The sequence below is a fragment of the Arachis ipaensis genome, chromosome B7 (genome assembly GCF_059453495.1).
Source record: "Arachis ipaensis isolate K30076 ecotype BB chromosome B7, ASM5945349v1, whole genome shotgun sequence".
NCBI classification, from domain to species: domain Eukaryota; kingdom Viridiplantae; phylum Streptophyta; class Magnoliopsida; order Fabales; family Fabaceae; genus Arachis; species Arachis ipaensis.
Window position 1 is genome coordinate 121,745,946 of NC_142442.1, and position 14,080 is coordinate 121,760,025.

At 31.1% G+C, this 14,080-nt stretch overlaps 1 protein-coding gene across 1 annotated transcript; it reads right to left on the minus strand.

Annotated features, from left to right (window-relative positions):
* Window positions 1–5,775: 5,775 nt before the first annotated feature.
* LOC110264704 (uncharacterized) lies at window positions 5,776–6,302 on the minus strand. The gene is made up of 2 exons (XM_021106760.2): window positions 6,114–6,302; window positions 5,776–6,015 (listed from the first exon to the last, which is right to left on the minus strand). Exons 1-2 carry the CDS (start codon window positions 6,300–6,302, stop codon window positions 5,776–5,778), a joined length of 429 nt encoding a protein of 142 aa, XP_020962419.1.
* Window positions 6,303–14,080: the final 7,778 nt, after the last annotated feature.

Genomic DNA, 14,080 nt, shown 5'->3' on the forward strand with positions numbered 1-14,080 from the left:
TTAAGATTATGGTAGACAAATTATATTGTTATTAATTAATTATATTAAAAGATTAAGATTATGATAGATTATCATTATTTTATTTTATTTTATTTTTTTATATTAATTCAGATGTTTAGCTTCTTTTTGTTATTATTTTTTATTCTCTTATTCTATGTATTTATTTTCATAAATCTTGCTAAATTAAATAAGTTATTGTATATCTTCTTTTTATTCTTCTTTTATATACACATAAAATTTATTAAATTATTTCTCTTCTGTCTAATAATTTTGTTTCTCTTCTATTTATATTTTTTTCCTTCAATATTTTATTGGTTCTTATTTTTCTAAATTTTATTTTAATTTATGTATTTGTTCTGACTATACCTAATTTTTTTTATTTATGCGTAATATACATTCTTATATATGTTATAGAAATATGATTTGATTCCATTGACTTGCCAAATTTTTTTAAAAAATGTAAAGCTAAAGCACAAAAATATATTTATAAATATTTTACTTTAATTTTTTAACTAAAAAATATAATATTTTTTGTCATATTTGTTGGAATTCTAAGTTAAATATGAATATTAATTTTTGAAATAGAATAAATATATTTTAAATTTTTGCATTTAAAAATAATATTCTATCAATGTTAAAATTATTTAGATGGATAAGTAATAGTGAATATAGAATTATTTAGGATGGATAGCACTAAGTACATCTTTTTATTGAAAATACAAATTTAAAAATATTATATTCAATTCTCAATAGTCAACCTCTCATTGAACGAGTTAATAGTCAAAATCGTCCCTGAAAGATACCCCGATCTCCATTTTAGTTCTCGAAAGATAAAATTAATCAAAGTCGTCCCCGAAAGTTAATCACGTTGGTCGAGTTTGTCCTTCCGTCATGTGAGGTAGTGACGTGGCTAACGTTTGGTGAGGTGGAACGTTAAGTGCCAGCGTGGAGAGGTGCAAAACGACGTAGTTTCATATCCTCAGCCCCAAATCAGTGGAACGACGTCGTTTATGAGCCACATGTGGATATTCAAACGTTCTGCCCTTCTCTTCTCTCGTAACAAACCTCTTCCACTTTCGCTCCAAAATCCCTCGTCTTCTCTCTACCCTGGTACTCTGCACAAAGATCCTTTGATCAGAACTTGGTGGCGTTATCGAGCATTCGTGTGTGCGAGGCTTGTAGAAGAGTAGGCCCTGCTACGTTGGAGGAGGTCGCTGAGGAGTTTCGTAGTTGGAGGAAGGAACAGTAATTGCCATAGGTAAGGCTTAATTTTTTTCACAGTTTCTGTTGATTTTGCAATGTTGGTGTCCGTTGGTTTTGGGTGTCTTAGTTCTAAGAACCATCTAGTGAGGCTAGGGTTTGGACTAGCTACACAATATTCTGTATGCGTTTGTTAGGGGTTTCCTGGTCCTTATGTGGTGGGTTTTTCTGGGAGTTGAGGGTTTGCGATGGTTATGATTTTGTAGTTTGCTGTGTGTTTACATGCAGTTGTAAGAGAGGAGTTATTTTAGATTTTGATGTTGACTACATTTATTTGCACTTGTAGATGGAGGGTCCTCCGATGACTTTTGTATTTCACCATGGGGGAAGTTTAAAAAGGATGAGGGTGGATATCTGTACTATGAACCGGATCACACAGAGGTGTTAATGGGAGTTGAAGCTGACACACTTGACGTGTTCTTTGTGAGGGGGTACTATGTCGAACTGGGATATGCTGAGGCTAGGGAGTGCTGGTGGAAATCTCCAGGAGTTCCCCTTGAATATGGGCTGAGGAGGCTGGCCACAGATGATGATTTGGTTGCAATGGTGAAGGATTGCAGGAGGAACTTCAACTTGATCAACCTGTATTTCGAGCATGGTGTTTCAGAGCCATGTGTGGTTGATGAGCAGGAAGGAGATGTGCCTAAAATTAACCCAACCCAGACCAAGAGACATCAGTCTCAACCCACCAAGTTACCATCCCACCAAAAAGCAAGCTCTGAGTCCACGAAGGCATCAGCTGAAGGAAGCAGATTATCTCAGCCTTCAAAGTTGCCTTCTCAGTCCAAAAAATTTTCTACCAAATCCACAAAGGAACCAAGTCAGCCCAGTAAACTGCCTACCCAGCCCACTAAGCAACCAATGCAGCCCACTAAGGAGCCCACTAAGCCCACTGGACCATCATTGAAGCCCACAGGTCCATCAACTAAGCCCACTAGACCAACCACTAAGCCCAGCAGACCATCATCTCAGCCCACCAAGAAGTCACATGAACCCATGCAAACTTCATCACAGCAGAGAAAGGCCTATAGTCAGCCTACCAAACCTACCCCTGCTACAACTCAGCCTAAAGGTAAGGCCAAGGTCACTACCACCACAAGGGCAGGCAGGCATGTGAAGGCAATAGAGGTTGAGGAAGACAGTGACTCTCATGACTCCTATGAGAGTGCTGAAGACAGCCTTTACAAACCTCCAAGGGTGCTAGGAGATGATGAATCTAGCAGTGACAGTGATGATGGTGTCAACTCTACAAGGCTGAACAAAAAAAGGGAAGTTAAGGAGAAGCACAAGCCTGCTAAGACCAGATTGGCAGAGAAAGAAATAGAGACTGACGATTCAAGCTATGAAGCTTCTGAGAGTGAGGATGAAAGTGACTCAGGTATTTGGTTAAATCAATTGGTTTGTAGATGTTGATTTAATTTTGGTCACATGATTGATTACTTAATTTGTGGTTTCCATTTGGCAGACCTAGAGGATAATCCCCTTGAGGACAATGATTCGGATCTCAACTCATGGCACTCGGAGGACTCGGGCCAGGAACTAGACTCTGATGAGGAATCACCAACTGTCTATCCCCAGTATAATGACAAGGCAAAGTTCGGGGACCTCAAGTTTGAGGTTAGTATGATATTCAAATCAAAGGAACATTTTATGCATGCAACTAGGGACTACACAATCCAATTAGGTAGAAACATATTGTTTACAAAGAATGACAATGTTAGGGTTAGGGCTGTGTGTAAGGCTGAGGGTTGTCCTTGGGTAGTTTACTGTGCACGAAGTAAGCAAGACGGGTCGTGGCAGATTAAAACCCTGGTTGACAACCATATCTGTCCTAGAAGGCGAAAAAACAGGGCAGCCACCCAACAGTGGACACTAAGCAAACTTGTTCCAAAACTTAGGAAGCATCCTACAATGAGACATCGTGAAGTGTATGAGTGGTTTGTGAGGAAGTGTAACGTAAACCTGAACAGCACCTGCATCACTAGAGCATTGAAAGCTGCTAGGAAAGTGGTAGAGGGTGATGAAGTTGCTCAGTATGGACTTATCTGGGACTATGCAAATGAGTTGCTTACAAGTAACCCTGGGTCTACAGTTCAAGTTGGTGTAATCCCAATGCCACAGGGTCCTCCTCAGTTTGAGAGGTTCTATGTGTGTCTTGATGCCTGTAAAAAAGGATTTAAGGCTGGGTGTAGACCGATGATAGGATTGGATGGGGCTTTTCTTAAGACTCTGCATGGTGGACAAATATTGACGGCGTGTGCTCAGGATGCCAATAACCACATATTTGTTGTTGCCTATGCAATTGTGGATGTGGAAAACAAGGACAACTGGAAATGGTTTCTGGAGCTCCTGCAATCAGACCTTAGCAACTTCCTTGGCAAAAACTTGTGCCTCATTTCAGACATGCAGAAGGTCAGGACTAAATTGATTTAATTAGTTATACTTCTGGGACTAAATTGATTTAATGATCATGATTGAGGGATTCTTTTGACTAACAATCTTTTTGGGTTTCTTTGTATCTGGCAGGGACTCATCCCAACAGTAAAGGAAGTCATGCCCATGGCCCAGCATAGGTTCTGTGTGTGGCATCTGTGGCGGAATTTTTCAAAACAATGGGGTAGCACGGAGTTGAAAGACCTGGTTTGGGAGTGTGCTCGATCAAGGACACGTAATGAGTTTGAGAGGAACATGAAGAGAGTAAAAGTGATTAACGAACAGGCTTGGCAGTATCTTGAAAAGTGGCCGAAGGAGGCTTGGACTAAGGCTTACTTCAGTGAGGACCCTAAGAATGACAATATTTGCAACAATGCTTGCGAATCATTCAATGCTAAGATAAAGCATGAGAGGACCAAGCCGATTTTAACTTTGGCTGAAGAGGTGAGGAGAATAATCATGAAGAGCATGGTCGATAACAAACTGAAGTTGAGCACTTATCAAGGAATTTTACCCCCGGTTCAGCAAAGCAGACTAGAAGCCATGACAAAGTTATCTAGTCATTGGGCTCCCCAATGGTGCGGGGATGAAAAAGAGGAGCTGTTTGAAGTACATGGCTGGCCCACAAACATGGTGGTCGACCTGGGAAAGCACACTTGCACCTGTCGATTCTGGCAACTCACAGGTAATTCATTCGGACCCTATAGATGCTTCCCTTAGCATGAATTAGTCAGAGTTGCTTTTGGTTTTCTCATTAACTTTGTCTGTCTACACTTGGCACAGGGATGCCATGTATGCATGCAATTTCAGCAATTCAAGACAAAAATGGTAAGAGAATTGAGGAGTATTGCCATGAGTTGTTGACAATGGAGGCGTATAAAAGGACATACTGTTTCAATGTTAACCCGGTTAAAGGACAAGATTTGTGGGAGAAAACATCTTCACCTGCCCCTGTCCCACCCCCAATCAAGCCTAAACCTGGGAGGCCTACCAAGAAGAGGAGAAAGGACAAAGGAGAGCAGCCAGTTGGGTCAAGCACCAAGATGAAGAGGAAGTACAACCCAATTAGGTGCATGTTTTGTGGTGAAGTTGGACACAACAAGAGAAGCTGTGCAAAGAAGAAAAAGGAGGATGCTGAGGATCAAGCTAGGCAAATGCAACTTCAGGTTGCCCTTCCTAATGGGCCTGCTCCCCTTACAGATGACCCAAACACCAACAATGAAGTTCAATCACATTCTTTTCCTCCTCCCCCAGTCCAGCCAGAACCTGCTGTGGAAGTCAACCAACCAGTGCAAGATACCCAACTGCCTGTTCAAGACATTCAGGTTATTTATTTGCTGCTTTTTATTCTGCCCAATTGCATTTGTTTTATTTACTTGAAATTAATTGGTCTGCAACTGGCCTATGCAGGGTGAAAAGAGAGGCAGGCCACCCAAACTGCATGTAATAAAAAAAAAGGCAAGATCAAATGCCTCCACCCAGTCACCTGTGGCCATATCTGCTGAGACATTGAAAGGAACAACTTCTGCCACTGCAAAGAAGATGCAAACCTTCATGACATTCGTGCCTACTCCAGGGTTCAAGCGTCCAAGAAAGAAAGATTAATATGTTTAACTAGGAAATATATTTTGTATGTAGTTGAAAAGTTTGCTTTTTGGGAACATGGCTCTGTAAACAGCCTCTGTGTTCAGGATCATTTAAATTAGGCCTAGTATGTTTTTTTGTTTACATGAACAATGTTGTCTCAACAGTGTTGTCTGGATCCTTTCTCACCTTTGTGGTGTGTCTACTAAGACATTATGATATCAATATAATTATGATGTTTGTTATGGATTACAATTACTTTGTCTACTGTTATATATGATTATATTTGGTGAAAAGATACTTATAATAGTTCACACATCACCATCATGTATTCTCAGTGAAACCCATCAAGCTTAAACAACAAGTTTATGTTAAATTAAAGACAATTAAACCATACTTTCATTCATAATTAACATCATCATTACATATCAACTAATTCAATTTCTCTGATATAACAACACCTCTAACACACAAGAACATAACACTCCAATTGTGGCTTTACTTGGAGATTAATGTGACCAACAGTGATACACACAATACAGTAGCCACCACCACTGCAACTGACAGCAACATTATCAGCATCTTCATTGCTCTAACCTCACCCTCCAAGCTACCCAATCTCCATGACACATTCAGTCTCCATTCATCATAGTCCCCACCAACCTCTGCATCAGTTTCCGCCCCTGCTACATACCCATCTTCCTCAACCCACCTAAAGAAGTTGCAGTGACTTTCCTTCTGAATTTTTCCAAAAAAAATAAAATCAATTTCAACAACCCAGCATACTAGACAAAGGAATATTGAAAACAAGCTTAATATATCATAACCTAACTCACCGGGTATCTGGCACAAGTGTGGAACAACCTATCCGGATTCTCTCTTGTGCCGGATTTCTTGATTGTCGTCTTCAACCCACAAAAGCAAGTCTGGTCCTTCATCTTCCTCCTCCGTCGCATGGCAGAGTTCGACTCATGGCTACCGATAGACTGCGACGGCAGGTCACCACTCCGGCTTCCACTCATCATAGCAGCGACTCCTCAAAGATACATCGCCACCTGAGAATCGCGCACATATATGCTTCAGATTGGGGGTTAGGGTTGTAACATTAGGACTAATTTGATCTAACTAATCAAACATATCTTATCAGCATTAACGGTTGCCATGCTGGACCTCTCCACGCTGGCACTTAACGTTCCACCTCACCAAACGTTAGCCACGTCACTACCTCACATGACGGAAGGACAAACTCGACCAACGTGATTAACTTTCGGGGACGACTTTGATTAATTTTATCTTTCGAGGACTAAAATGGAGATCGGGGTATCTTTCAGGGACGATTTTGACTATTAACTCCTCATTGAACCATTGTATTTTCAAAAGATTTTTGAAAAAATGAAATAGTTTTAGGTGTATAATTTTGTAAAAATTTAATTAATTTAAGATATTTATTATCGTTGATTAAAAAAGTAAATTGAAATGACAATTTAATATTTCTACTCTTAAAATATTATTTATTTATTTTTCTAGCATTCTTTATCATCCAATAATCACATTAATATAAGTTAATTCAATAAAATTATTTATTATCATTTGATTGAATAAAATTTCTATTTTAGCAGAAAATTTTAGGATTTCTCAATCTCAAGATCATCCATGTTAAAGCATAAAAAAATATAACTAAGAACGTAGAAGCGTCTCTTCATTCGAGAGTATGATTGAAATCAGAGAGCTTGCCTCTTGTGGTTCTTTGATCTTCGTCAACCAAAATCTTATGTATTTCTGATAGGTCTGAATCACAATTTTACTGTGGGAAAAGAGCTACCAAGGCGAGTTTGATGTCTTGGAGACCAAAATCCTGAAGTCATTATTTATATTTGAGTGTGACACTCATTAAACCCTAAAACTCAAATAAAATAGTACCTATGATTTTAATCTCATTTATCCAAATCAAAAGTAATAATGACTTATTTAATTCAACATTTATGACAATAAATGAGATCACTGTTATATAAGTCATTTAATGTGAAATTACTTAATTTGCGATTATAATTAATATATGTATTATCCATATATATATTAAGAAATAATAATTTCCTAACAATCTTCTACTTCGGTTATAAATATATATTTTCCTGAGATAATCACCTCTTATAAATTTTACGCGCAAATCTGAATGTTATTTCTCTATTACTTTAATAATATGGTCTATCTCATATATTAGTTATGAAATTATTGAAACTTTTATTACATTAGTGTCGCAACAAAACTACGATAATCCCATACTAAAATACTCAATCACATAGATCAAATTTGGATGAGAAAATTTAGAAATTACATGCAAAAATGATCTCATGCATGTCTATTTTTAACTTGAATAAAATTTCTATTTTATTCGGTGACAGACTCAGATGAAACTGCAACGGCAACGTCCGAGCTCATAGCGACGGGGACTAAGTGATGAGTTTGTGGAAGAAGAGAAGAACTTAATAGACTCACAATGAGAGAAAGAGAGAGAGAAAGAGAGAGAGAGAGAGAGAGAGAGAGAGAGAGAGAGAGAGAGAGAGAGAGAGAGAGAGAGAGAGTGAAATTTACCTAGAGAAAAAGGACTCGGCAGGAGAAAGGTGGCGACGGGCTCAACAGCGATGGTAACGAGATGAGCAGCAATGATGACATGAGCTGTGAACAGTGACGGACCCAGAAAAATTTAGTAATGGGGGCAAAAATATAATAAAATTTAGGTATAGATATTTTTTTTTTTGCTTCCCACGACACTCAACAAGTTAAGGACTAATCCGTCATGAATTTGAATTTCATTTAAGAATCTATAATTGGCCGGCAACGAGTTGCTATCACTACAAGAAAATGGAGCATTTGTAACAAAAAATTTGTATCAAATTTAAAATTATTATAAATTATGATTTTTTCGTAACAATAATTAGTTATTGTTACAAAATTTGTTTAGATATATTCAAAATTTAAAATTAGAACTATCTAATACATAATGATAAAAACTAGAAATATACACACAATCATTATTATAATATTTAAAATAATAAAAATATAATTTCATACACATAGTATACTATTTAAAATAACAAAAAAAATATTTATAAGGATTTTTTTTTGTTTTTAACATGACTAAATATTATTTTTTTTTATATATTTTTAAACAATTATTTTACTTTTTATTATCTCATATTTAATTGTCAAATCTACTTATTATAATTTTTATAGTATAAATAAATTTTTTACCAAAATAATTACAATATATTAATATATAGAAATTTTTAAAAAATCACTAATAATTTAAGTTGTATTTAATTAGAAAACTAAGTTTTAATTTAATTATTAATTAATTAACTAATATAATAAAATTAATTATCACTATTTTTTGAGTTTATTTATTTATTTTTCATACTAAATCAAATTTAACAATATAATTATTATTATGTGTTAAGTTTAACAAAATATTTTTTAACATCAAATACAAAAGAACTATTTATATTTTATTTTGAGACAAATAAAGTGGTATATATGTATATAAGTATTTATTTTTTTTAAAAAAAAATTTGTGGGGGCAAATGCCCCCTCTATATTAAACGTGGGTCCGTCCCTGGTTGTGAAGGAAGATGGGAGTTGTGAAGGGGTAGGCGGCGATGGACTCAGCAACAACGATGACGGGAGCTATGCGGTTTTTTGTGAAGAAGAAGATTTTGGATGAGGATGACTAAGTTTATCTTGCATAGCTATAGAGTATAGACTGAAGCTATGAATCACTACATCTGTGATGTGAGGCAAATCCTAATTTCTAAAAAGTGTTTATATGTATATATTCAGGGCGGGTATACCCTCCTGTCATGAGCAAAATCTACCCCAACTGGAGTGAAGTTATTACCCTCTTCATCCGGGTATGGATGGGTCGGGTACCCACGTATTTGGAAACTCCTGCTAAGTCTAACCACGCATTGATACTCCATTTATTAAGGGTTTATCGCTAGCCAATGAATTGCTATATACACAAGACGAGATTCTAACTCCTAATAATTATTTAAGTGGACGAGTAAAATGATCACTTAACAAACTCAAATTGATTAAGACAAATATTAATTATTTTTAATATTTTAATATTAAAAATTCTCAGAGTTTGATTTTAATTATAACTTTATAAAATATTTATAATAATTACTATATATATTATTTAATTTTTTAATAAATTTTTTATATAATTTTATGTATTATTCCGTACAGGGTACGGAAACATACACTAGTAATAATAATAATAATATATGATAATGATAATTACCCGTTATATCATTTATTGAAAAAAATATAACATAAAAAAATCATTTATTTAAAATATCATTTATTGTATATAATTCATAAAAAAATATATTTCACTTTTATTATTGATTAGAAGATAACCTATTTATATTTTGATTAATTTCATTTATTATTATTATTATTATATTTAATTTACAGAAAGATAAATTAATAACCATATTATTATTTATCAATATATTAATATTGATAATGATTACATACAAATTATTTAATATTTAATATTTTTATATTATTTTTTATATATTTTTATATATTTATAAATATTTTTTATTATTTTTATATGCTATATGTTTACCCCCGCTATTTAAAATTTATGGATTCGTTACTACTTTTGAGCGTGTTTCTTAATTTATTTTTTATAATTCATTGAATATAATTTATTACAGTAAATTAATTATATCAACTAATTGATTTGATTAGATATTTAAATATCACACGATTTATTATAATTCATATCAATCAAATAATTATAATTTATTATATCAATTATTTTAATTCATTAATTTATAAGGTACATATATAATAGCATAAATGATTTGTTATTTATAATGATTAAATACAATAAATACAGATTAATTTAGTTAAAAAAATTATTGTCTCATATGTTTTCTTATTATTTTTTTAATTTATTAAATCCAATCAATTATAATAAATTAATTATATCAATTAATTAATTCAATCAATTATTTTTTAATTTATTTTTTTGAATTCAATAAATCAAATAAAATCAATTATACTAATTATTTGTATCAACTAACTGATTTGATTAATTCTTAAAAATATTTTTATTTAATTTATTTTATTTATTTAAATACATGAATTATAATTAATTAGTTATTTAATTTTATTACGATAAATATCAAATTCTATTCTGAATATAAAAATATAAAATTTTATTCCTTCCATTTTTATTTGACTACTATAAAAGACCATATTAGCTTTTACAACAATTCTTTTTCTTCCTATAAGGCGTCGTCGCAAGAAGTCAACTATCGTGGACACAAACCACCACACACTCTTCAACTCCCGTGCTCATCATTCAGAGCAATATATGATATATTATCCATATGAAGCATTTATAGACCATGGTGTTATCATGTATGCATAAATAAAAAAAATTTTGTAATTAAGTTTAAGTCATTTACCTGTTTGTGTGGTATATTATAGTGTGAAATTACTTTTAATTTGTGTTGTGCAATGATATTATGGTTTAATTTAAGCTTTTGTTTTAGAACTGTGTTATGATTTTATCTCATCATTTTCTCTTAGATATCAAGTTGATGTATTTTTATTTATTATTATTAAAACGGATGTGATATAAAATTTGTAAAAAAAAAAATAAAACTCTCACACTCAATTTATTTTATTGTAGTCTTTTATCTCTTCTATTTCTTTTTATTTTCTTCTTATTCATTTTATTTTTTTTAAATATCATATAATTTATTATAATTTATACCAATTAATTAATTATAATTCATTATATCAGTTAGTTTAATTCATTAATTTATAATATGCATGATAAAATAGATTATTTGTTACTTATACGTTTATTCTTCTACAATCTAAATCTGAATAATTATATTTTTAGTTTTAGTTATGAACAAAATATTTACTTCTACGGTCCCGTTTGAATAGGTTCATAAGTGACTTTTTTTTTATTTTAACTTATGAAAAGTGTAGTATTAATGTTTTAATTTATTATCTTAATATTTTAATTCTATTTATTTAGAAATTAGGTTTTTATCAAAGAGAAGCTTATTTTTTTATAGCCCAGGAAAATAACAAGCCCAACAAAAAATATACCACTAATTAACATGAAATTACAACAACTAATTATCATTGAAAAAGACAAAATCTGTCACCTATCTTTATTATCACGGAGCCTGCTGTTTCAACTGAAAAATTTCAGACACGACAGAAAATATATGTCGCTTAGACAAGATAGACACATAGAATTCACACATGTAGATATTTTTCTTCATCCACACCATAGAACTTCCCTTTAAGAATTTGTTATCATATATTATTGTGATGTAGTTGTAGTAATATTGATATTTGAATGTAAACAAATATATACCGACTAACTTATGATATCATAATATGTACAGGAATATATGATATATTTACGAAGTTTACTAGGTAAATATTAAAAATAAATAAAACTCATAATAGTATCATATATCTTTTAAAATTTATATTTGTTAGTTGGAGTTAAACTTTAAAATGATTCTTGAGATTGACGTCGTGCATTAAAATCGTTCTTGAAATTTCAATTGCACTAATTACGTTTCTGTGATTGACAAAAGTGCACCATATTAATCCCTAACCCATTTTCCATTAACGACGTAATGACATGTCTTAATGACGTGAACTTTAAGTGACACGTGTCACTCCATGATTTAGCCACATGTAATGATACGATGATGTGGTGACCATGACACGTGGCATGCTGATGTGAATGGTTGTGCCACGTGTCACAATGTTATTTGGCCACATGTCTGTTTGTACCACGTGTTGCAACGGTATTAAGTGACTCACTTTGCATTAAGTGACTCATCTATCTACTTAATATACTAAAACTGAGTTTTTCCCCAGCTAATAAGGGTGACATAACGATCTCTCGTGAGTCCGTTTTCCCTCCAAAATGCATGAAATTTTCCATCTATTCTAAATTATTTTATAAAAAATATCTTTATTATAATTATATTATAATTAATATTTAATGAATAATATATAATTATACCAATTTAGGAACATATTTTCATTATTATTATATCAAGTCAATATTTAATGCACTATTAAACTACTTTTCAATTATCAATTAAAAATATTTTTAATTATTTTAACAACAACAACAACAACAACAATAATAATAATAATAATAATAATATATGATAATGATATGATAATGGCACCGGTCCGGTCGTGGTAATCATGATAAGAATATTTGATTCTAATTATAAAATGATCAAATCTTATAATATTAATAACGCACGTTAATTTAAATATTTTTATTTATTTTAATTATATTAATTATAAAAATATTGATATAATTTTAATTCTTATTTATTATTCAATAATAATAATAATAATAATAATAATAATAATAATAATAATAATAATAATAATAATAATAATAATAATAATAATAATAACATTGAAATTATCACGTGAGTAAAGTAACATCTTAAAATTATAATAATTTATCACTGGTAATCGAAAAAATTATAATAGGGTTACGTAAAATTATTTTTAGCATTAGCATATAATAATTCTACAAGTTATTTTTTTATTACTTTAACCCATTATAATTCTATCTTCTTATGATATTTATTTCAAACATTTTTAGTTATTATACTCGTCCATGATAATATATCTCTACCCCTTTCTATTTCAATATGTGTATATTAGGTATAATATTCTTATTTATTATCCGAGATTTCTCTAATTATGATTGAAGATAATGATTCTAATTATGATATGATAAAATTATATAATTTTAACAAAATTAATATATAATGCAAAATTACTGTATATAATAAAAAATTACCTTAATAATAAATAATTGACATATTTATTTTTATTTTACTAAAGTCTATATATAGTGTTTTTCTGTGGTACATGAATCTAAATTTGAGAGTCAACTCATAATTTTATATTTTTTTTTTACTTCATAGAATAAAAATGCATTCTTCGTTTTTTATTGAAGTTGATCCTTTTAAGGTACAATTATATAAAAGTAAATTTTAATTTTATATAAAATAATATAACAGATATAGAGTATAAATAAATTTACTTGACAAATATAATTATTCATAGTGTGATATTTTATTACGATAACATATCTTTGTGCATTGACTCCTTATATAGCAATATATATATAGTTTGTTATTTTTTCATTATATGACATATTTATTATTATATTTCAAATTTAGAGTTTCTTTAATCTAACATTGCAGTGAAAAAATAGCAAGCAAAAAAAAAAACAAAAAAAAAACATGGGAACATTCTAAACATGATTACCGCTAATCTTTTTTTCTTTAGTTTTTAAATATATTATTTATTTTATTTATTTAGAGTAATAACTAAATTTATTATAACTATAGTAAAATTATCTTTAAACTATTAGTATTATTAGTAAATTTTTAAAATTATTGACATATTATTAGTATATATAATAAGCAGTAAATTTTCTTTCATATTTATTATTTAAAAAATTTATAATTTTCACACAGGCTTTATTCTATTTTTTTTCATACCTAATGATTATTGACTACGATCTCATTAAGTATTAATAGTATCACTTATAGTAGATTATACGAAGAGAAAGTATGAAAAATAAAGATAAGAATTATAAGGCTATAAAAAGTTCCATTCAAGTTTGACAAGAGTAAGACGGTTTACATAGAAATAGTTCTAATAGATGATAAGATTCATTGATTCATTTACTAAATTTTTTCAA

Bases quoted from the DNA above. Each gene is read 5' to 3' on its own strand.
- LOC110264704 (XM_021106760.2), bottom strand. From the start codon at position 6,302: ATGATGAGTGGAAGCCGGAGTGGTGACCTGCCGTCGCAGTCTATCGGT. The intron at 6,016-6,113 runs GTGAGTTAGGTT...GGAAAAATTCAG, and splicing joins ACACTTGTGCCAGATACCCG to AAGGAAAGTCACTGCAACTT.